General features: G+C 38.8%; 3 protein-coding genes across 4 annotated transcripts; 2 read left to right on the forward strand and 1 right to left on the reverse strand.

The window, feature by feature from the left end:
• The first annotated feature begins 3,336 nt into the window (after positions 1 to 3,336).
• On the forward strand, positions 3,337 to 6,261 carry LOC132955038 (tumor necrosis factor receptor superfamily member 5-like). 2 transcript variants are annotated; one of them, XM_061027658.1, is made up of 8 exons: positions 3,337 to 3,663; positions 3,908 to 4,001; positions 4,274 to 4,399; positions 4,613 to 4,768; positions 5,043 to 5,130; positions 5,202 to 5,380; positions 5,485 to 5,654; positions 5,767 to 6,261. In XM_061027658.1, the coding sequence occupies exons 1-7, from the start codon at positions 3,634 to 3,636 to the stop codon at positions 5,538 to 5,540; spliced, it is 729 nt and encodes a 242-aa protein (XP_060883641.1). In that variant the 5' UTR covers positions 3,337 to 3,633; the 3' UTR covers positions 5,541 to 5,654; positions 5,767 to 6,261. The 2 variants fall into 2 exon arrangements, with proteins under 2 accessions (XP_060883641.1, XP_060883640.1); XM_061027657.1 differs by lacking the exon at positions 5,767 to 6,261 and having other exon boundaries at positions 5,202 to 5,615.
• A 7,350-nt stretch (positions 6,262 to 13,611) lies between these two features.
• On the forward strand, positions 13,612 to 14,477 carry LOC132955793 (33 kDa inner dynein arm light chain, axonemal-like). The gene is made up of 3 exons (XM_061028812.1): positions 13,612 to 13,806; positions 14,048 to 14,212; positions 14,320 to 14,477. The coding sequence occupies exons 1-3, from the start codon at positions 13,708 to 13,710 to the stop codon at positions 14,323 to 14,325; spliced, it is 270 nt and encodes an 89-aa protein (XP_060884795.1). The 5' UTR covers positions 13,612 to 13,707; the 3' UTR covers positions 14,326 to 14,477.
• A 3,620-nt stretch (positions 14,478 to 18,097) lies between these two features.
• pemt (phosphatidylethanolamine N-methyltransferase) lies at positions 18,098 to 22,593 on the reverse strand. Its single transcript, XM_061028792.1, has 7 exons — positions 22,364 to 22,593; positions 21,587 to 21,694; positions 21,338 to 21,453; positions 20,078 to 20,223; positions 19,705 to 19,816; positions 18,468 to 18,542; positions 18,098 to 18,264 (listed from the first exon to the last, which is right to left on the reverse strand). The coding sequence occupies exons 1-7, from the start codon at positions 22,463 to 22,465 to the stop codon at positions 18,210 to 18,212; spliced, it is 714 nt and encodes a 237-aa protein (XP_060884775.1). The 5' UTR covers positions 22,466 to 22,593; the 3' UTR covers positions 18,098 to 18,209.
• Between the last annotated feature and the right edge of the window lie 317 nt (positions 22,594 to 22,910).

Consider the following 22,910-nt stretch of genomic DNA (forward strand, 5'->3'; position numbering starts at 1 on the left):
ACTGGATCTGACCATAATACAGCATGCTGATGATGCTGGCACTGAAAAGCAAAAAAAAACTTCACCAAAATCCATGAGGCTTACGGACATCGATTTCACCGTTTCAAATCAAAATGAGACAAGACAAACAAATCAATATATATGTATATATATGTACTGCTATCAAGTGACCTCTCTTTTACACTATGTGGTAGGTTAGGTCACCTGTTGGGCTTCATTTTATTTATTTGAGGAGCCAGGTCACTTGTTTTGGGCTTGTTTCCATAGAGCTGGTTGCTTGTTTCTCTTGCGAGATCTGGCAACACTGCCCCCAGGTGTTGTTAGTTCTTAATTTACATCATTGGTTACTACCACCACTAACTACAATTCACTTAGCAGACGCTTTATAGAGAATTATGTCATCTTACTGAAGTTATTTGGGTTTATTACACTCTAAGATTTAGTAATTTTTGTATTTTTGATGAAATTTTGTGTATCAAAATAAATATTTATTTTTTAAATTTACTCTCAGCTCCATCCAACCGTCTGCAGAGACTGGCTGCAGGACTCTTTCTTTACGCTTTGGAGGATATGACAGCTTTGATGTGGCTGGAGGAACTTTCTGAGTCATGTGTTTCATAAATAAACATGTTCTAATGTAGACAAGTATAAATTAGTCCCACCTGTGTATATTTGAGAACATTGCCTGTTACACGCTGAAGAAGAGCATCTGCTCGAAACGTCCTCGTGGCCATTAAAATAAAAATGTATTTTGACTAGTGATGTGAAAAGCAGTTCTTTTCAGTGTACTGAATCAGTAGAATCAGTTCAGTAAAGTGATTCGTTCAAAAGATTCGTTCACCGAATCGTTCAGTACTTCTCTGCAGCTCTGTCTGTGAATCAGAATTTAATAAACTGAAACACGGCCGAACGTTTAGTTCTGCTCGCGATCGTACTGAGAACAGCCGGCACACACACACACACACACACACACACACACACACACACACACACACACACACACTGTACTGACTGAGGAGAGGAGGGAGGGCGGGCTTTGAGTGACTCTTACGGTCTAGAGAGAGAGACACGAGACGGGAGAGAGGAGAGCGCAACTGAAGTTGAGAAATGAACGACTCTTTTCAGTAAGTGATTCAGTTCAGTTCGTTCACCCAGATGATTCGTTCGTTTTGAACGAATCGTTCACAAACTACACATCACTAAGTTTGACGTTGAAAAGGAGTTGAGCATGTTTTCTCCATGATTTCTCAGACTGCAGACAGATACTATTGGATGGTTCTACTTTTAATGCTTTTATTTTGAAGGGCTGAAAAACGAAAGTTAAATTTTCATTTCATTTTCATTTTGCATTAAGGTATGTGTGCCCGTGTTTTTCTTACCATATTTTATTAAATTAAAGACTAAACAACATTAGAGAACAGTGTAAAAGTGAATCTTTGTTGTTTGAAAGTTAAAACTCTTCTGGTGTGAAATGTTATTAATCCTCTAATGATCACTAAATGAACACAGAGGATCCTGAGACACTCAGGCTGTCTGACAGTTTAGACTTTATGGAAATACATAACCTCAAAGTTCAGGGCAGATATAAGGACTACAACAAGAAGACTCATAGGGAGAAAATGTTGAAGTTATTTCTAAACATGAAGTCTTCGTGACTTCCTGACTGTTGTTGACGAGTCTTGTAATCTTCCAGGAAATGGCTCCTCAACAAACATTTTGCTGGTCTCTGTGCACTTCATTCTAGTTTGATGATAGATTGGTAAATTACACATTGAAATATAAAGTTTGGACAATGTTGATTGAAACTTTCAGTGCTGGAATGTTTAAAAATGCACTGTGGATTTTTGATAGAGAAATGTGAAAGTTGGAGAAATGTACACATTCAGTGGTATATGTTCATAACTCTATACATAGAAAACTGTCCTCAGAGGGAATTTGGTCCCTGTAAAACTGTTGGAAGATAAAATGCTATGCGAGAAGTTGTGGTGGAGGGCCCGCAACAGTGGAACACTCTCTGGTAGCTTTGTAGCTCCAACAGTCTTCCAGGAACCCATTTTTCATTTGAATAAAGTTTGTGTATTTATTTCAGAAAATATAACAAAGAATTGTTTCACCACTCCAACTTTCAAATTTCACTACCAAATCTACATTAACGAATTAACTGAAAATAAATTCCATACATCAAATAAAGAAAACAAATCAGGTGAACATAGAAATAGCTCAGGCAAGGCAAGAGACATTAAAAGAGCAAGACTTTAGATATATCCAAATCAAGTTTTTTGGCCTTTCTATTCTATTTTCCATATATTTTAATGATTTAAAGGAATTGACTAAATGACACAAAGACATAAAAAGAGGGGTTGATGTTTTTTCATTTACAAGTATAAATTTACCCAAAATTATAACAAGGTTAACAATGTTTGAATATAATAGAGGATATCTTTATCAGAAAATGTAGGAATGTTATCAATCTTTAAAGACAACCAGCTGTGGATATCAGCCCAAAATGTTTTACTGTATGAGCAGTCAACAAATAAATGTTCCAAGGTTCCTACCTCTGAGGAGCAAAAAGCACAGGGATCTACTTCAAAATGGAGCCTTTTGTGTAAAAAATCACAAACTGGGTCGATTGCACATGCAACTTTAAAATGTGTTTCTTTGAGCGTAGGAGTAACTGGACATGACAGATTAAAAAGAAAAACACAGTTTTCTCAAGGTGTCGTCGAAGTTACCAGAGCTAGTATTGAAGTCTCTTGTTTTTCTGTTTAAAGACTGTTTCACCGTCTATCAAACAGATCAACTTCACCAACTTTTAAACAAGGCAAGAAAGGTACACACAGAGAATACGACATGTTACTTTAGATCATTTGTTGTAAATTCTTCAAAGGTAAATAGGTATCCCTCTGTATTCAGTGAATGCCAATTTTTCTAACATCATATTTAAACCATTCCCATTTATTCAATGGGGATAAATAACTTTGTAGTTCAACCTTTTTGATTAAGGAGAGGGTCCTTTTGCAAAATCAGTTGCTTTTTAATACACTATTGTTACACTTGACTCCAGTATCCTGATAATATCGTATTCATGGTTTGAACTTCACACTGTTTTTACTCTGTGAAATATTAAACAGATTTATCATCAGGTAGTATTCATGTACACTTTGTCTTCAGTGAGAACATTTCTCTTTCTCTTCACAGATTCTCCTGATGAACGTCTCCACAGGTCAAGCTCTGTCATGTGGTGATATCAGTATGAGTTGTCCTGGTAAGATCCTGTTAATAATTAACTTTAATTCATCTTTCATTGCAGCCAACACATCTTTACTAGTTACTGAGTTTAGAGGTGTTCTCTCTCTCAAACACCAACAGTTCAACATTCAGTCTTCATTCCCTCACCTGTTCATGTCTGAGACCTTTTACACCTGGTGAACAATCTGCACCTGTCATGAAGATGAAGAAGATGATGAAGATGATGATGATGATGGTGATCTCTCTCTGACTGCAGGAAGCTGAAAACACTTTTCTCTGGGAGTGTGTTACCTGTCCTGGTTTGGAGTTACATTTCTCTTGGTCTTAAATCTGCGTTGGTTCAAACAGACGAGGAATCTGTGCTGGTCTTCTGTTACAGAGAGAATGAGACTTGGATCAGCTGCAGTGTTTCTGGTAAATGATCTTATTGAATTATCTGAGCACTGATTCAGGTTTTATATTTCTCCTCTTCAACATTTCTATCTGTGTAAATATTTGTTCTGGATGATTCTTCTTCACACAAACAGACAAACTTCAGATGTGAAGATTTGAACTCTTTCCCTCTTCTCTCTTCATGGACTGGATGATGATTTTAGATTTCTCTCTGTATTCATGTACACTTTGTCTTCAGTGAGAACATTTCTCTTTCTCTTCACAGATTCTCCTGATGAACGTCTCCACAGGTCAAACTCTGACATGTCCTCAAAAACAGTATCAGATAAATGATAGATGCTGTCCTATGTGTCCAGCTGGTAAGATCCTCATGAATGTTAAAGAATCTTTAATTAAAGTTTATCAGGTTAGTTTCAATGTCCCTATTTTAAATAAATAAACTGACACTAACTAAAAACATGCAAAAGCCGTTTAATATTTGTATTATTTTCAACATATACATTTAAAGAACATTTACCTTTACAGTTACCTTTAAACATATTCATTATATATTATCGTCCTCTGTTCCACTTACCGTCTTCTTGTTCCTCCTTTTCTCGCCCACTCCATGTCTTGTTGTTGTTTCAAACAGGAGGTTGGGTTTATGCAGACTGCACAGAGTCCAGAAGTACTGACTGTAAGCCCTGCTCTGATGGAACCTTTATGGACCATCTGACTTCCCGTCCAGTCTGCTACAACTGTAAAAGCTGTGATGAAGGTAGATCTCTGACATTATTATCAAACTAAATAAAGATCAGAACATGTTACTAAACAGTCATCACTCTAAAACCAGCTTTCTAACCTTCAGTTAGTTTGAGCCTCAGACACAGAGATGATCATCTGAGTACTTGTTATTTCCTTACACCAAACTGTTCTTTAGTAGAGCAGAAGTACAGTAGTTCATAAATAACCTCTGTGTTTGTGTCGACAGGTTCTGGTCTGAAGATGAAGACGTGGTGTACGATAGTATCAGACACAGTTTGTGAACCTCTGGAAGGATTTTACTGCTCAGACTCTAGAAAGGACGACTGTGTGGAAGCAAGGAAACACAGACGCTGTAAACCAGGAGAATACATCACAGAACACGGTTAGTTAAACACATTTCACTTCATCACACACAGACAGTTTGAGTTCAATGTGAACTCACAGACTGGGACGCCATTCTTACCCCGTCATGGAATCAATAAGAACGTACAAAGACGTGATGAAAACACAACCTCCACCAGTTTGTTAACTCCTCCTGTTAGCTGACATCTGAAGAACTCTTCATTAACACGTATGGTGGACGGTGATAGAGGGACTGTGTTCATGTCTAAAACAACCTCTGTGAAATAGTCTCATGTGTTCTGTGTTTCCTGCAGGAACTTCCTCCACAGACACCGTGTGCTCGACCTGCTCTGATGGAACATTTTCAAACGGGACGTTTCCATCTTGTCAGAATCACACACAGTGAGTGAAGCTTCACATCACACATGGACTCTCCAGATGTTCCTGTAATAACTGTCCCTCTATCATTACAGATGTGAATCAAAGGGTCGAGAGCTGCTGAAAGCAGGAACTAAGACAGAGGACGCTCAGTGTGGAGGACTACTGTTACACAGGACTGTACTGATTATCTTTGTTGTTGTTGTGATGTCTTTATTATCTCTACTTTTAGTTTGTTATCTCGGATGGTGGATAATAAGACATCTAATCTCAGGTAAGGTTTCCACTGTGACAATGAAATATGATCATGTTTATTTTATAGATATTATGGTCTGTCTCATCATTTATTTGGTTTTTATTTCTAATGTTTTATTCCAGAAGTCATAGCAGCAGTACTCTACTACCAGGTATGTTTTAAACTCTCTTTACTCTAAATCTGTTTTATGTTCAATGATTTAATAAAGTCTCTCTTATTAATGTTTCATGTACAGGAAGGTGTGAAGTCAACCCTGGAGAATCTGATATCATATGACTCCAAAGAGTCGAAGGTGAACCAGCAGAGCTTTGATCAAATGTTCTCTGACTGACTGAGATCAACTCTGTCCTGTTTTTACAGATTTACTAAATGTTTGATTTAAACTAAATCTCTTTTCTCCTCAGGGTGACACGGTTCAGATTTAACTCCTGCAGAGTAAATCATCTCTAGGATCCTGTTCTGGTCCAGCTGCTGGATCCTGACACACTTTGTTGATATCTGTTTATATGTATATATGTGTTTATATGTATATATGTGTTTATATTTATATCTGTTTATATGTATATATGTGTTTATATGTATATATGTGTTTATATGTATATATGTGTTTATATTTATATCTGTTTATATGTATATATGTGTTTATATGTATATATGTGTTTATATGTATATATGTGTTTATATTTATATCTGTTTATATGTATATATGTGTTTATATGTATATATGTGTTTATATGTATATCTGTTTTTATATCTGGTCCAGTTTTGTTTTTCTGAGACGATGATTAGACACAAACACTTTCATCAGCGTTCCATTGGCTCTCTCACCATCAAGTTTCTCTTGCATTTCTTGTTACTATTGTAAAAAGGAATTAATAAAAAGATTTGAATAAATCAAAGTGTCTGATTCTTGAACAATAACATCAAACTATTGAATATCTGTGCTCTGCTGACCTCTGGTGGTCAAAAACAGAACTGTTTGTTATTTTAACTTCAACACTGAGCTAAGAGTTCAAATATTTGTAAGTTAAAGGACAGTAAGAACTCTGAGGTCAAAGGTCAAAGGCTCAGTTCTGTTTCTGAAGTAAAGCTCTGTGTTTCATACTGAATATATCACCTGGAGGAAGAACTCTGAATACTGAACTCTGTCTCATCATCAATCTCATCTTTCATCTTTTCTTCAAACCTTTCTCTCCTTTGTGTCCTACATAAAAACATAAAACACTTTAGAGATTAAATATATAAAATATATATAAATATAAATTCAATTGAGCAACACAGATTAATAAGGGTTATAGAGGGAGAAAATAAAAAAGTAGAGAGTATTGTTCACTGTGGATCAGGAGCGCCCTCTACTGGACAACCTTCATGATGACACCATATCAATTCACTTTATTTTGGTATCACTCAGTCATCTCTATCCCGCCTTCAACTCATACAAAATTCAGCAGCCAGAGTCCTAACACGGTCAAACAGGAGACATCATATCACTCCAGTTCTTGCCTCCTTACACTGGCTGCCAGTCAAGCTCAGGATTGATTTTAAAATACTTTTGACTGTGTTTAAGGCATTAAATGGACTTGCCCCCGCCTACCTCTCAGAACTCCTATCCCCATATAAACCGGTGAGAGATCTTAGGTCATCTGCACAAAACTTTCTGTCACTGCCTAAATCGAGGACAAGGTGCAATGGGGATCGAGCTTTTCTATTGCAGGACCAAAACTATGGAACTCTTTCCCCCAGACATCCGTCTCTCTCCCACTATTGGTGTTTTTAAAACTCGCCTTAAAACATATTTTTACTCAATTGCTTTTAATGTTCAGTAACCTGTTTTTTGTTTGTTTTTGTTTTTTAATTGTTGTTATTCTTGTCTGTTACTTTTTAATGCTTTGTTTCTGCAATGTTCAGCACTTTGGATCAATCAATGTTGTGTTTAAAGTGCTATATAAATAAAGTTGATTTGATTTGATTTGATATCTAAATGATCCTAATGGTGGTTTCTCCATTAAATATTTGGTAAAATGTTTGGTTTTTATATCAGCGCATATATAAAAAAATCACCCATCCATCTATCTACATTTTCTTCCTCGTCGGGTCGCTGTGGCAACAGGCGAAGTACATTTTCATTATTTATTATTATTTTATTTATTTATTTATTTGCACACTAAGGGAAAAAAACAAATAACAAGATAGACAACATTCAGTGCAGGAAGAGGCAGAAAACTCAATGAGCTTATTTGAAGCCTCCACCTAAATAATGCTAAAATATTACCAAATTAAAAAAACTAAACAAAACATAGTCAAGATGCAGAAAAGCATACAGTAACAATAAAAAACAAAACCCAGACTTCCTTCTCCCCTTCAACATTTTCCAGCTCCTCCTGGAGGATTCTGAGGCGTTCCCAGGACTGAAAGGATATCCCTCCAGTGAACTCTGGGTCTACCCCAGGGGGTTCTCCCGGTCGGGCATGCCCGAAAAACCTCCACGGGGAGGCGTTCAGGAGACCCAATCAGACGCCCGAAACACCTCAACTGTGTCCTTTAGATGTGAAGGAGTAGCAGCCACTTTTTCAGTGACTACCCATAATGCATCTTTTTACAGTCTATGGCGTGACCACAGAGGGTTGGAATGAAGATCGGTAAATCGAGAGCTCTCCCTTGAGTCTCAGTCCTCTTCACTACAACAGTTTGGTACAACTCCCCCATATACGCTGAGTCAATCCGTCTGTCAATCTCACGGTCCATCTTACCCTCACTCTTGAACAACACTGACACACTTAAACTCCTTCACTTGGGGGCAAATAATCACTCCCCACCTGGAGGAAGCGATCCACTTTTTCCAACAGAGAACCACATCCTTAGACCCTGAGGTGCTGAACCTCATCCCAGCCGCTTCAAACTGCCCCAATGCCTTCTGGAGGTCCCAGCATGAAAAAGCAAACACAACCACATCTTCTCCCAGTAACACAATCATGTTTTATTCAATTCTGATAAATTATTATTTAAAAAAACTACCTCATGTTACATCAGTTATGAAATATAAGATGTTCTTTACTTCATGAATGATGCCCTGCCAGACTCTTAAATGAGAATTCTCTCTTTTGGTAAATGGCAACAACAGCACTAGAATGAATAAGTATGGTGCTTGTTATGTGAAATAAAAAAAACACATTTAGAATTTGTGTCAAGACTGGACTTTTATCTAACATTTGTTTTATATAAAGAAATAAATGATTTGTATGTGCTGCTCTGAAGTCTGAAGTTAAGCTTTAGTAGGACAACTACTGAATATATTTCTATTAGTGACTGTTTTATTTAATGTTATTGGCTAGGGCATGACGGATATTGGATTTTCGGGGCCGATACCGATATTTATATCGGGGTAGGAAAAAAAATCTGATACCAGTATATTGGCCTAGATCTTTCTTTAATCTATGTTCGTTCTGTAGAGATAGATATAGATATACACGTTTAATGCGTAGATCTCTCAAATGCAGTTATCAAACACTTGTGGACATACAGTATAACGTGGACAAGATGGTCACTCAACTAGAATGTAACTGTGCATGTACGTGCATCACCCCTTGACACTGGAGAGTGATAATGCTTCACTCTGCTGGTGAAAGAGAACTGCTAGTTTCATACAATGAAACTCAAATTAAATGCTATTTAACTGGTTATTGAATCGAGTTATATCGGCATATGTGCAATAAAATGAGCTGATACCGATAGTCACTGGATATGCTATTAGCAGCCGATATTATCGGTTAGCTGATTAATCGGTCGGGCTTGTGGAACATATTGCAAGAAAAAGGGGATACATTTGTCTTTTCTTTGACGTATGTTACACTCAGTCTGGGAAAAACTGAGTGAGTTGGAGAGAGACGAAAAACACTCAACACACAGGCTTCAGGGTTTGACTTTCTAAGAGGTTTGATCTTTAGCTGTATTCAAACTCAAAAGAACAACTTCAGTAGTTATGAAGCTCTATGCAGCCTGTCTCATCATTTTTTATAGAACAATAGTTCAATGTTGTTCAATGTATTTGAAGAAGGAGGTGTTGTATCCAAACACAGTAATGATGATAACAATCAGTCAAAGCACAGTTTAATTCTTCCTGAACTTTAGGTATACAGTTCTTGTGTGTGATGGTCATTCATGGTGGATTTTAACCTCTCCATAAACTTCTTTCATTAAATGAAAAACTCTGTTATTTTAGAGGATGTGTTCTGTGTGGTTGACTGATGGTCATTGCTCCTCTCCACCAGGTGGAGGCGCTGTAGGACAAACAAACACAGCAGCTTTGTGCAGGTTTAGGTGGAAACAAGAAGCAGCAGAAGCAGTGCTGCTGACGCTGTTGTAACATGTAGACACTGTTGTTGTTGATCGTGTGTTTGTTTGTCAGTATGCAGAGTGTCAAAAGACTGGGTCTCGCTGTATTACTCAGGCTGCACTCCAACGTCTATTCACTGGCGCGATCCCACTACTGAGCGGCACGGGGGCTTTGACCTGCTCCGTTTCCGACCTGGGCCGGTGCACCCCTCTTTGGACGACCTGGTGGTCCTGGGCTCCCCCAGGAACACCATATCGATACCGAACTTAGTGTGGACACCCGATCGACATAGTCCGCTGCAGCTCAGAGCTCCTGAGCTCAAGCGATCCTCCAGCCTCAGCCTCCCGGCAACTTGGATTACAGGCGCGCGCCACCGCACCCGGCGAGAGGTGTCTTCATTCATAAAGACTTTGAGGTTTTACTACTAACATGACGTCATCAGGGAGCACGCTCTGGCTGCAGCAGCTGCACTGTTGAAGGTTGTTTATGTCCATGTTGACTGAACCTAAGGTCTTTTTTTAATGCACTCACAAAGTTGAAGCTCAATCAGAGGTTTAATTAAAACACTAGTTCTAAAGTTTAGTGTTAAAAAGACACTTTTCAAGTGAAGCCAGGTCAGACATTAGACTTCAGAAATGCAAAAAACTGCCTAGGATGAATAAGAACATATTGCAGAGGCCTCGCACTTCCTAATTTCATCCACTATTACTGGTCAGCCAATATCAGAGCTTTGTTGTATTGGATGAGGAGTGAGGTCACTAACCCCAACTGGACGGTTTTGGAGGCATCATCCATTGGATCTTCCTCTTTGATGGCTTTACTCTGTTCTAAACTCCCATTTAAGCAACCAGTGACAGTCTTTACGTCAAATCCTACTGTTATTCATTCAGTTAAAATTTGGAACCAATTTAAACGTTCCTTTAACCTTCATGATATGTCACATGCTGCTCCATTATCTAAAGATCATATGTTTGCCCATCTGTAATGGATGAGGCTTTTGATACGTGGTCAAATCTGGGAATAAGCACATTAGATGACCTCTATAGTTCTAACACGTTTGCATCTTTTGATCAGTTATCAAATAAGTTTAAGATTCACAAGTCACATTTTTACAGGTATTTGCAACTCAGGAATTTTGTAGCATCTAACTCTGATTACTTCCCTCAATGCCCACCGGTTTCCCTGCTAGATTCAATTTTGAAATGTAAAATGGACACCAAACATATTATAAGCAAGATTTATACATTGCTCAACTCACACAATGTTACTGGCCTGGAGAGCCTTAGAATAAGTGGGAGACCTGGGTGAGGTAATTGCAGAGGCAGTTTGGCATAAAGTCATACAAAGGATTTATTCCTCCTCGATATGTCTTCGGCACGGTGTAATTCAGTTTAAAGTTGTACATCGTTTGCATTGGTCTAAAGATAAATTAGCTAAGTTTAAAACAGATCTTGACCCAACATGTGATTGTTGTAAACAGGCTCCTGCCACTTTGTTACATATGTTCTGGACATGCCCAAAACGTTTTGGTTTCTGGTGCTCTGTTTTTGAGACCTTTTCAAGAATATGTGGGACAACGGTCGACCCCTCTCCACTGATCTCTCTGTTTGGTGTTGCCCCGATGAACACTCCTGTTAATGGGCACCAAACCAATATGATAGCCTTTTGCTCCCTTTTGGCCAGAAGACTAATATTATCTAAATGGAAGGACTCTGCACCCCCAACATAAGGCCAATGGATAAAGGAGGTCATGTTTCTTGTTCACTTGTACACCTGAGCTTTCAGGGTGGGAGAGGACTCAGTTATGTTTTGTGGACATTAACTTTGGCAAAATGTGACAGAGCTGCCTCTAGTTCTAAGAGTCAGATCACCAGTTCACCAAACCAAAGGTTTTTGGATGTGAATGTGATATAGTTATCATTTGCTTTGGATTGTCCACAACTTTTTTCTTGACAAGTCAAGAATAATTCTCAGTTTGTTTATTTACTCATAAGGTCTTATTTTTGTTGAGACCTCCAGAGAAAAAAAAAACAGAAGTAGACAACTTGTTTCCTGTCTTGAAGAAGGTATCCACTGAATTATTTTTTGTATTTCTCAAGTCATTCTCAGAGCATCGACCTCCATTTGTGGAGTGGCTGAAGGGCAAGAGTTTCTTTCTTTAGAAGTATACAGTTCTTGTGTGTGATGGTCATTCATGGTGGATTTTAACCTCTCCATAAACTTCCTTCATTAAATGAAAAACTCTGTTATTTTAGAGGATGTGTTCTGTGTGGTTGACTGATGGTCATTGCTCCTCTCCACCAGGTGGAGGCGCTGTAGGACAAACAAACACAGCAGCTTTGTGCAGGTTTAGGTGGAAACAAGAAGCAGCAGAAGCAGTGCTGCTGACGCTGTTGTAACATGTAGACACTGTTGTTGTTGATCGTGTGTTTGTTTGTCAGTATGCAGAGTGTCAAAAGACTGGGTCTCGCTGTATTACTCAGGCTGCACTCCAACGTCTATTCACAGGCGCGATCCCGCTACTGAGCGGCACGGGGGCTTTGACCTGCTCCGTTTCCGACCTGGGCCGGTGCACCCCTCTTTGGGCGACCTGGTGGTCCCGGGCTCCCACAGGAACACCATATCGATACCGAGCTTAGTGTGGACACCCGATCGACATGGTCCGCTGCAGCTCAGAGCTCCTGGGCTCAAGCGATCCTCCAGCCTCAGCCTCCCGGTAACTTGGATTACAGGCGCGCGCCACCGCACCCGGCGAGAGGTGTCTTCATTCATAAAGACTTTGAGGTTTTACTACTAACATGACGTCATCAGGGAGCACGCTCTGGCTGCAGCAGCTGCGCTGTTGAAGGTTGTTTATGTCCATGTTGACTGAACCTAAAGTCTTTTTTTAATGCACTCACAAAGTTGAAGCTCAATCAGAGGTTTAATTAAAACACTAGTTCTAAAGTTTAGTGTTAAAAAGACACTTTTAAAGTGAAGCCAGGTCAGACATTAGACTTCAGAAATGTCTCATTTTTAAACTCTTTAATAACATTTTGTTCTACTGCATATCATTACCTCCCTTTGTCTGTGTGTTGCTGTCCTGCAGTACTCCACAGCATGGGCGGTTCTAGGCAGGGGCCAACAGGGGCCAGTGCCCCTTTAACACTGAGCTTGGTCCCCACTGTGAACGTCTGAAGGAGAAAATTGTTTTGACCGTACAGATATTCCTGCTATAGGCTAATGGCTGCTGTTTCTATGTTTTTTACCAACATCTTTCAATCCCCAAAGCTTTTTAAAGTTATTATCATGTATTTCAGGCAAAGAAAGTTGATTCATTGTGTAACATGAAGTACTTTTCACAACAGGGGCGCCCTTTAAAAGTGAGTCCACAGCAGGTGGGGGAACAGTCTACCCCTGTTCCACCACCTCCAAAATCAAAACCCACCTCTACTGACACCACCAAGCAGGAAGATGAGATCCTAAACACCATCCTTCCACCCAGGTACAGTTGCTTCCATCTACAGTGTGTAATTCATTAAGTTCAATCCACTCAGTTTATCTAAACTTCTGTTATTGCAGGGAATGGACTGAAGGAACCCAGCTGTGGGTGCAGGAAGTGTCCAGTGCACCTCCTACAAGAACAGATGTTATTGACCTGAAGGAGCTGCTGGCCACAAAGCTGCAACAAAGGCAGGCCAGACAGACAGGAATCTGCCCTGTCTGCAGGGAGCTCTATTCTCAGTGCTTTGGTGAGAAGGAGGCTCTGATATTTGTGATCACTGAGGCTATTGTGTTGACAAGGATGGAGGATCAAAGAACAAGAATTTGAACCAGTTTTTTGTGCGCACATGGCTTAAATTTCATTGCCATGAAGCATTTTGTATACCACTGAAAGCACATTTTTCTCCTCAAATATGTTACTGTTGCATTTACTCATTTTCTGTTTCTTTAAGATGAGCTCCTCAGACAGGTGACCATCGACTGTGCTGAGAGGGGCCGGCTGCTCTCGCGGGTCAGAGATGAGATTCAAATGACTATTGCTGCCTACCGGACTCTGAATGAAAACAGTGTGGCCTTTGGGATGAGGAAAGCCCTTCAGTCAGAGTCAAAGGTTGACATGGAGAAAAAAGTAAGGACATTCACTTTTTTTGTTGTGTTTAGCAACAATAGATAGCATACACATGTGGAATGTTTGCCAATATTGGCATCCATCGATAGTATAGAGAATATACAGTATTTACCACAGAAGCTGAAGGAATAACTATCGAATGCTATTTGGTTTAGTATCCAGCAGAGGGCAGCATTCCTCTAAAATAATGTTTGGTCTTAACATCACTGATCCTGCATTTTAATAAACTTCAAACACCTAGATTACTGATCTTGACGATGAGAAACTGGAGCTGAAGAAGCAACTGAACGAACTCAAGTCTCAATGTGATGCCATTGAAAAACGAAAAACTGAAAGGCGACAGATTGAAGAAAAGAAGCACGTGGAACAGATCCAGTTCTTCAAGAGAACCAACCTGCAGCTCAAGGTGATGTTTCAAGGCTTCATACCACAGACATATATCTTCCCCCTGCACTTGTTCCTGTAGTGGATGTGGTTATGATGTTAATGTTCTTATTTTGTTTTCCTCTTTAGACCTGACTGGAATTGATCCTCACACCAAAGAAGTAACAACACCATCAATAACAGAGTGGCCATTTGACTGCACACAATGTAACATTTGTCTTGTTTCTAAATATCTATCAATGTAAATTCCACGCAGTGTACTCAGAAAGAGTTTCATTTATTCCAACAGCATGACATACATGACAAGTACATCTCAAGTACTGTACACATCTGTTGAACATCAAGAGAGCATCACATGTGTTTATGATGAATGAAAAGTCATTCAAACACAGTTCTTGGTTGAGGGGGAGAATAAGTTGAGAAGGCAGTTTTTGTTCCGAGAGGGACACACGGTCAGGATAAAGCATCAAGTGGCTACTTGATAAAACCCTTTATACACACCTGTTATAAGTTCACCGTATTTCAACTCCTTGATTCCATCAATATGTCATTTTTTTGGGCTAATTTAAATAAAAGAATCATTACATGTTGCCTTTAAAGACTTCTCTCTAGTGTTTCGATCTTTTAGCCTCGTGGCCCTCTGTTCTTGTTTTTCACGTTGTGAAATTATTTTTTTAATGATGCATTTCTGAAGTCTAATGTCTGAGCTGGCTACATTTAAAACTAAAGTGTCTTTTTAACACTAAACTTTAGAACTAGTGTTTTAATTAAACCTCTGATTGAGCTTCAACTTTGTGAGTGCATTAAAAAAAGACCTTAGGTTCAGTCAACATGAACATAAACAACCTTCAACAGTGCAGCTGCTGCAGCCAGAGCGTGCTCCCTGATGACGTCATGTTAGTAGTAAAACCTCAAAGTCTTTATGAATGAAGACACCTCTCGCCGGGTGCGGTGGCGCGCGCCTGTAATCCAAGTTACCGGGAGGCTGAGGCTGGAGGATCGTTTGAGCTCAGGAGCTCTGAGCTGCAGCGGACTATGTCGATCGGGTGTCCACACTAAGTTCGGTATCGATATGGTGTTCCTGGGGGAGCCCAGGACCACCAGGTCGTCTAAAGAGGGGTGCACCGGCCCAGGTCGGAAACGGAGCAGGTCAAAGCCCCCGTGCCGCTCAGTAGTGGGATCGCGCCTGTGAATAGACGTTGGAGTGCAGCCTGAGTAATACAGCGAGACCCAGTCTTTTGACACTCTGCATACTGACAAACAAACACACGATCAACAACAACAGTGTCTACATGTTACAACAGCGTCAGCAGCACTGCTTCTGCTGCTTCTTGTTTCCATCTAAACCTGCACAAAGCTGCTGTGTTTGTTTGTCCTACAGCGCCTCCACCTGGTGGAGAGGAGCAATGACCATCAGTCAACCACACAGAACACATCCTCTAAAATAACAGAGTTTTTCATTTAATGAAGGAAGTTTATGGAGAGGTTAAAATCCACCATGAATGACCATCACACACAAGAACTGTATACCTAAAGTTCAGGAAGAATTAAACTGTGCTTTGACTGATTGTTATCATCATTACTGTGTTTGGATACAACACCTCCTTCTTCAAATACATTGAACAACATTGAACTATTGTTCTATAAAAAATGATGAGACAGGCTGCATAGAGCTTCATAACTACTGAAGTTGTTCTTTTGAGTTTGAATACAGCTAAAGATCAAACCTCTTAGAAAGTCAAACCCTGAAGCCTGTGTGTTGAGTGTTTTTCGTCTCTCTCCAACTCACTCAGTTTTTCCCAGACTGAGTGTAACATACGTCAAAGAAAAGACAAATGTATCCCCTTTTTCTTGCAATATGTTCCACAAGCCCGACCGATTAATCAGCTAACCGATAATATCGGCTGCTAATAGCATATCCAGTGACTATCGGTATCAGCTCATTTTATTGCACATGTGCCGATATAACTCGATTCAATAACCAGTTAAATAGCATTTAATTATAAATCATATCGGTCATGCCCTAGCCAATAACATTAAATAAAACAGTCACTAACAGAAATATATTCAGTAGTTGTCCTACTAAAGCTTAACTTCAGACTTCAGAGCAGCACATACAAATCATTTATTTCTTTATATAAAACAAATGTTAGATAAAAGTCCAGTCTTGACACAAATTCTAAATGTGTTTTTTTATTTCACATAACAAGCACCATACTTATTCATTCTAGTGCTATTGTTGCCATTTACCAAAAGAGAGAATTCTCATTTAAGAGTCTGGCAGGGCATCATTCATGAAGTAAAGAACATCTTATATTTCATAACTGATGTAACATGAGGTAGTTTTTTTAAATAATAATTTATCAGAATTGAATAAAACATGATTGTGTTACTGTGAATCAGAATAATTAGTATATTATGGCTTTGTTTATACACAGACAAAGAAATCTCTTACTCACCATTGTTTATGAAAATGTCTGATCAACACAGAGGTTCAGATCACAACACAGGCATTGTGTGTGGTGAAGTAAGGAATGGTTTGCATGGTCCAAATAAGACAGTACATGTTTTTTTTTTTTAAGTAAAGCTCTACTGATAATTAAAGGGATTCACAATCAAACATTTAAAGGTCACATATTACGTAAAATACACTTTTCCATTTTGTCTACAAACCCCCCAATTATAGGAAAAGTTCTTCCTCTCTATTTTGCCTGCTCCGCTTTTCAGAAAATGTGTGCTCAAACAGGCCGTTTGGACATTTTCCGTTCGTGTCATCACAAAGGGAAGTAACCCCTCCCCCAGATGGGTGACACTCCCACAGCTAGGTGTTTGTTCTGCCCTTTGAGTCTGCCTTCTCACCGCAAACAATTGGGCAGGAAAGCCAGAGCCACATCTCCTTTCTCTAGAGAGAGATGTGGTCAAACACAGCTCATTTACATATTTAAAGGTACAGACACATAAACAGCCTGTTCTGATCAGGGCTGAAATAGAGGGGTTTATAGACATTATCAAATACAGGATCAGAGTGGATTTATAACATGAAACTTCACAGACATGTTATGGGAGACTTATTTAAACTGGATAAAGATGAGAATAATATGTGACCTTTAAACTAACATGTCCTCCTGAGACATTATATGGAATACTGGTTACAACAACAGTGGAAGTGTTGAAGGTTGTCGGTTATAAAGAAGAACACCTGAACTACTATTTTTCTCTTCGCAGAAGTGCTGAGCTGAACTCCTTTTCATTTTTTTGTTTAGTGTATAAAAAACCCAGCACAGTATTTTCATTCATTTATTCCTAGTTTGAGGTTTACTAGATAAAAATATAAAATGTTGTCATCAACATCCTTTAAACCTCATCATGGCAGGATTTTATCACAGTGTGCAGTTCCACTTGTTAAACAGAGATGTTGATGAACATCAGTGACTTCAGTCCCTTCCTGTTTATGAGTTGAAATGTGCTGGTATTGTGTATAGTGTGTTATTGACGTGACTTAACGGTGCATCTAAAATCAATAAAATCATGATAATGAGTTCACACGTGCAGCTCCTACTATGGAAAGACCAAATACTTTCTGTAAAACCATGAGAAGCAACATTTTTCATTGGCTTAATACATACTATCCCAGTTATGGAGAAATAATACTTAAGACTTTAAGATGAGGGTTTCTGTAGGGACTTGGGATGGGAACTGGAGGGCTGTTGGTTCAAGTCCTGATACGGGCTGAGTCGGGAATCTTAAAGAATCTGTGCCAAGGCAAATATACCCCCCCCCCCCCAGTGCGTGTCCATAGGATCCTGTTTATGCATGTGTGTGTATTTCAGTCAATGTGTGTGTAGCATGTCTCAACAACAGAGTGTAAAATGTAATTTCCCCTCGCAGGATTAATAAAGTTGATCTTTTCCAGACTGGACGTAGAATAACAGGTTTGTCTGTTGTTTAGTCTGCTGTATCTCTTGACAGAGAGGGGGATACTTGACCCAACCGTTAAGTAGTATCTGGTAGGTGGAGTTTTATTCATGCTTGCTGTGATGAATCCTCTCCGCATAGATCTGTTCAGTGAATGGTCTGTAAATGAAGCAGAACAAAACATATAGTTTTACAAATAAATCAGAGACTAGAACACTTTACCACTCTGTGCCGGGTTCGTTTGTGTAGTTTTAAGAGAAGCCTTGTGTTTCAAAATGTGTTTTTTTAGGAATTTTTCAGGAGATTCCTGCAAATGTGAAAGCCCTATTTGACAAGTGTCCACAGTACTGAGAAATACGTACCCCTCAAACGTTATTGCAACACTGTAGACCACGGCTACAAAGGCAGTCAGGACAAGACCAACAGGACTGGCACCACTGAAAAACAGACAGGGCGAGAAAAGAGTTAGGGGTCAAGTTATTGTTGTGTGGGCAACTTCATTTTCATCAGATAAGTCAAACATTTACAATGAGGTACTAAAACAGAGTATCTTAATCTTAATAAAAATGATTACATTGAAATAGTTAATAAAGTAATCACAATATCAGAAATATTTTAAGGAAAATAAATACAGTATGTCAGGAAAATAAATAATATTCTTGGAAGGGAGAACTGTTCATGCAGACCCACATAAACTAATTCTTCTCCTAAAAACGAGAGATAAATTCAGAGGCCCTCCTCCATTTATTAAAACATGTTTTACCCCGCAGTTAATCATGTAGAAAACTGGTTCACCTTTAGGACCTTTGTGCCAAAAATGTAGCAGAGGAAGCAAAACATTAACACTGCACATCATTTCATCAAACTGGCATTTAAAGGGTTAAAATCCTGTAATTAATTCAATAAATAAATGGTAGTTTTGATCAGGACTGAAGTTGATTAAAACATTCAAACCAAAATAGTGGAGGGAAGATATTGCTATATAATATTTTCATGAATGTTTTTGACCACGAATGTCTCAAAAGGGCCGTTAAAAAGAACGACACCGGAGGGTTAGAATCTGGACATGGTGTCACTCCAGAAGACAAGGTTTTTGGTGACTCGATGTATTGAGTTCCTACAAATCCTACTTTGACAAAAATATGATTGCCATTTACTAGAACAGACTCTTGTAAAATCATGCCCTGGGCGTTCATTTATAAATGAGTGCGCTAAATTCAGAACTTTTCAGCGCTTTAGTTTAATGTCAGCAAGACATTTTGATTTAGAACTACTTTGTGACAAAGACGTCTTCCTGTATGTGACACGAAATAGTGCACAGCTATTCATAGAACTATTCAAGAGCTGATCTTCTTTTTAAGAGATTAATTAAAAAAATATAAGAGCAAGGGTGGGAGAGAGATGATAGTGACATACAGAGAGAAGAGGGGGTAGTGAAATGTTCTGACTATCCACTTTCCTATCCCTATCCTATACATAAAGGCACAAAAAGCCCAAAAATACATCTTTAAAAATAAGTAAACATACACACACACACACACACACACACACACACACACACACACACACACACACACACACACACACACACACACTTACATGAGTGCTAGGCCCAGGTAGTTGGCCGTACTTCCCCAGTACATCGGGTTCTCTGTGATGTTGAAGGGAAAGCCCGTCACCTTGTCATCCATTAGGATTCCAAAGTAATCACCTGCAAAACAAATCACACACACACACACACACACACACACACACACACACACACACACACACACACACACACACACACACACACACACAGAGATGTGTATTACACTATGTACTGTTTGTTGTTGAATAAAACAAGTTCTGGTCTGGTGCCAACTAGTATTTTGATTTATTTCTTGTTGAAGTTATTATTCTTAAGAATAAAGTCTTTCATTGAAATACCCTTTTTTGTTATCTGATGACTTATTATGTACATAATACCTACCAAGGAATGTTCCAGTGAATCCCAGCACCAGGAAGCTGCTCACCACCAGCACAGTGCCCAGTACTATGAGAGCTGCACCAGCGTAGAAAACTTCAGTCCTCTCCAACACGTCCCACCTGGCCTGGGCTTTCATCACCACTGTCATACTGCAAAACAAACAAAACACATTTAATCATAGAAACTACATGTCACTTTTCACAGTACATGCACCAGTGATTAAAAAAGTATCACAGGGAATCTGTTGTTTTGCTATGGATGAAGTACAAAAGACTTAAAACAATGTAAAAGTCACTCTGATAGACAAACTGACCCCAACTTAAACACTGTGAGCTCACAAACTACACCACAAACTGGGCAGTTGTGACTTTGCCAAGATTAAGTAAGAGGAACCCCCACCTATTATCCATGCAGGTCTCTTAAGTCCATTAAATGGATGTCATATTTTCTTTATAAAAATCTGTATGTTAATTATTATTCTTTATTTTTTGTTAACATGCTACGGCAATGTCATTTTGTTTGCAGACATGGCAATAGAGTAAAGTAGCATGTCTTAGAGCCCGACCGATTAATCAGCCAGCCGATAATATTGGCCGATATTAGCATATCAAGTGACTATCAGTATTGCCTCATTTTAATTGCAGATATTTACGATATTACTAGATTAATCACCAGTTTAATTTAAGTATCATTGTATTACACTATCAGTTCTCCTTCACCAGCATAGTGTGCTTTATGGATTACAACAAGCATTATCTGTGTAAGTGTTTGATAACTGCATTTATCTATATTTATATATCCTTGCAGATTGAAGACAGTTTTAATAAAAATATCGGCCATATATCGGCAACCTTTTTTATTTTCTCTTCCTAATATCAATATCAGTATTCACCCCAAAAATCCCATATCTGAGTCGGGCCCTACTTACTATTCGATGCTAAGTTGCTTTTACTGATATCTGACAGCGCAAAGACTTTCTGGTAAATTCATAAACATGATAAAAGTAAGTGTTCAGGTTTAACACACACAGGCTTAATAATTCTTAAAATTCACACTATAAATAAGACCTGTTAAACGACTTTGCATCCATTCTGCCACACCTGTTTTCCTCTTTAATGTTATCCAAAAGAATCCAAAACTGATTTCAGTGACCATTCAATGATGTTTTGAGGGTTAAAACGGACTCTTATCCAGAAGTTAATAATCAATCAAAGTTAATGATCAAATTGCTTGGAATGAGTTTAGTGGGGTTATGCATTTCACCTGTGGCTGCGATACACGTTGAGCAATATGATGACGAAACCCAGACAGTAACAAGCCAGGTAGGCGCTACCAAAGAGCCTGGAGAGTCTCCGTGTACGATGTTCCCATCTCGCCACCTGAATAATGACAAGAGAAAGAAAGCAGCAGACATGAGATCATGATGGTTCTCTTAAATATCATACTGTGTGTGTGTGTGTGTACTGTAGATTAAGGTACAACTTCTGCTGTGTGATTTATAATGCTTCTTACCACATTCCAGAAGAGAGGGTTGAAAAGGATGGCAATCACAGCTACACAAAAGCTGGAATCACGAAGGTTTATACATTTCATGAGCTCTTGCATGAGCGTCAGGTCCATCTAAAACAAACAACAAAAATACAGTTAGGGGAAAAAAACAACTCATGATAAATTAAAAAACGTAGTTAAATGAATCTGATCTGAAATACAATATAAAAATGTGTTTATTAATGCCACGTGTCTAAATTTCCAATGTAGCTCTGTAGATTTTAGGTTGATGTTCAGTACATTTTTAATAATCTTAAAGTAACACACTTTTGTTTCATGTGTAAAATCCCTTAATGTAAAGTATTGAGATTATACATAATAGGCAGTACATCAAAAGTTAAAGAAAACATTTTTTATGTGTAGGTAATGCTCTTTAATTTACACGAAGGAGACAAAAGATAATTTATGGGGGAGATGTCAAGGTATAGATTGACAGGCCAACCAATCAGAGAGCTAGAACAGGCAGCTGTGACATGCTGAATGTGTACTATGAACAAGTCTGGTTGAATACTATTCGGATAATGCACTTATGTCTTTCTACTGAAGCTGGTTCGATGGTATTAACCTGCAGTCTTATTTGATACCCGGATGTAGGATGACTCTCATCAATGACGACATCATGGGTGTAGTATGGACGAAACCAAGTGCTATGACAAACCGGGAGATTCACGAGCCGCTCTATTGATTCACACTGAACTTTTAAACCGAGAGGACTTCCGTATTTAACATTTTTTTTCTTACCTTTGAATAATCGAGGTTGTTGAGTCCTCCGCAGCAGTCCAGTAGTACTGAGTGCTCTTCAGGGTTTTTGTTTCCTACAGCAGCGATGTCGCGGTCGTTCATTAACTCTCAGTTCAGTATATGTCTTGGGGACAACGACTATTGCACAATTTGAAGATAAAGTTCAATGTTTTCACTGACAGGCGGGTGTTTTTGCTGTGTGCAAATACATGCTAAATCAACCTTTGACCTTCCGCAATGCATGCTGGGAAATGTAGTTGACGTGAACTGAAGGAAGCAGCGTTTCTAAGACCTCACAGTCCGCACAGTCCCTATTATTTATTAGAAATTAAATAAAACGTTATTTTTCACCATATCGCAACATGTTAACCGATAGGCTTTTTAATTGCATTTCTTGATTTTTTTTTCGATTTTAGCAGCCTATATTAAATTAATAGCCTCCCTTTTTAATTTACTTGTTGTGTTTTGTTCGACATCTGGGGTATCTCCAAAACTAAAGCATTTTTGGGGGTTTGATCCTTTACTCCCTAACCATTATATATCTATA

This window comes from Labrus mixtus, chromosome 21 (assembly GCF_963584025.1).
Source record: "Labrus mixtus chromosome 21, fLabMix1.1, whole genome shotgun sequence".
Lineage (NCBI taxonomy): Eukaryota > Metazoa > Chordata > Actinopteri > Labriformes > Labridae > Labrus > Labrus mixtus.

Excerpts from the sequence above, each read along its gene's own strand:
- LOC132955038 (XM_061027657.1), top strand. The coding sequence starts at position 3,634 with ATGAGACTTGGATCAGCTGCAGTGTTTCTG. Across the intron at positions 3,664-3,907 it reads GATCAGCTGCAGTGTTTCTG|ATTCTCCTGATGAACGTCTC; the intron begins GTAAATGATCTT and ends TTCTCTTCACAG. Across the intron at positions 4,002-4,273 it reads CTGTCCTATGTGTCCAGCTG|GAGGTTGGGTTTATGCAGAC; the intron begins GTAAGATCCTCA and ends TGTTTCAAACAG.
- pemt (XM_061028792.1), bottom strand. The coding sequence starts at position 22,465 with ATGAACGACCGCGACATCGCTGCTGTAGGAAACAAAAACCCTGAAGAG. Across the intron at positions 20,224-21,337 it reads AACGTGTATCGCAGCCACAG|TATGACAGTGGTGATGAAAG; the intron begins GTGAAATGCATA and ends TTTGTTTTGCAG. Across the intron at positions 18,265-18,467 it reads GTTGCAATAACGTTTGAGGG|ACCATTCACTGAACAGATCT; the intron begins GTACGTATTTCT and ends CTTCATTTACAG.
- LOC132955793 (XM_061028812.1), top strand. The coding sequence starts at position 13,708 with ATGACTATTGCTGCCTACCGGACTCTGAATGAAAACAGTGTGGCCTTT. Across the intron at positions 13,807-14,047 it reads AGGTTGACATGGAGAAAAAA|ATTACTGATCTTGACGATGA; the intron begins GTAAGGACATTC and ends TCAAACACCTAG.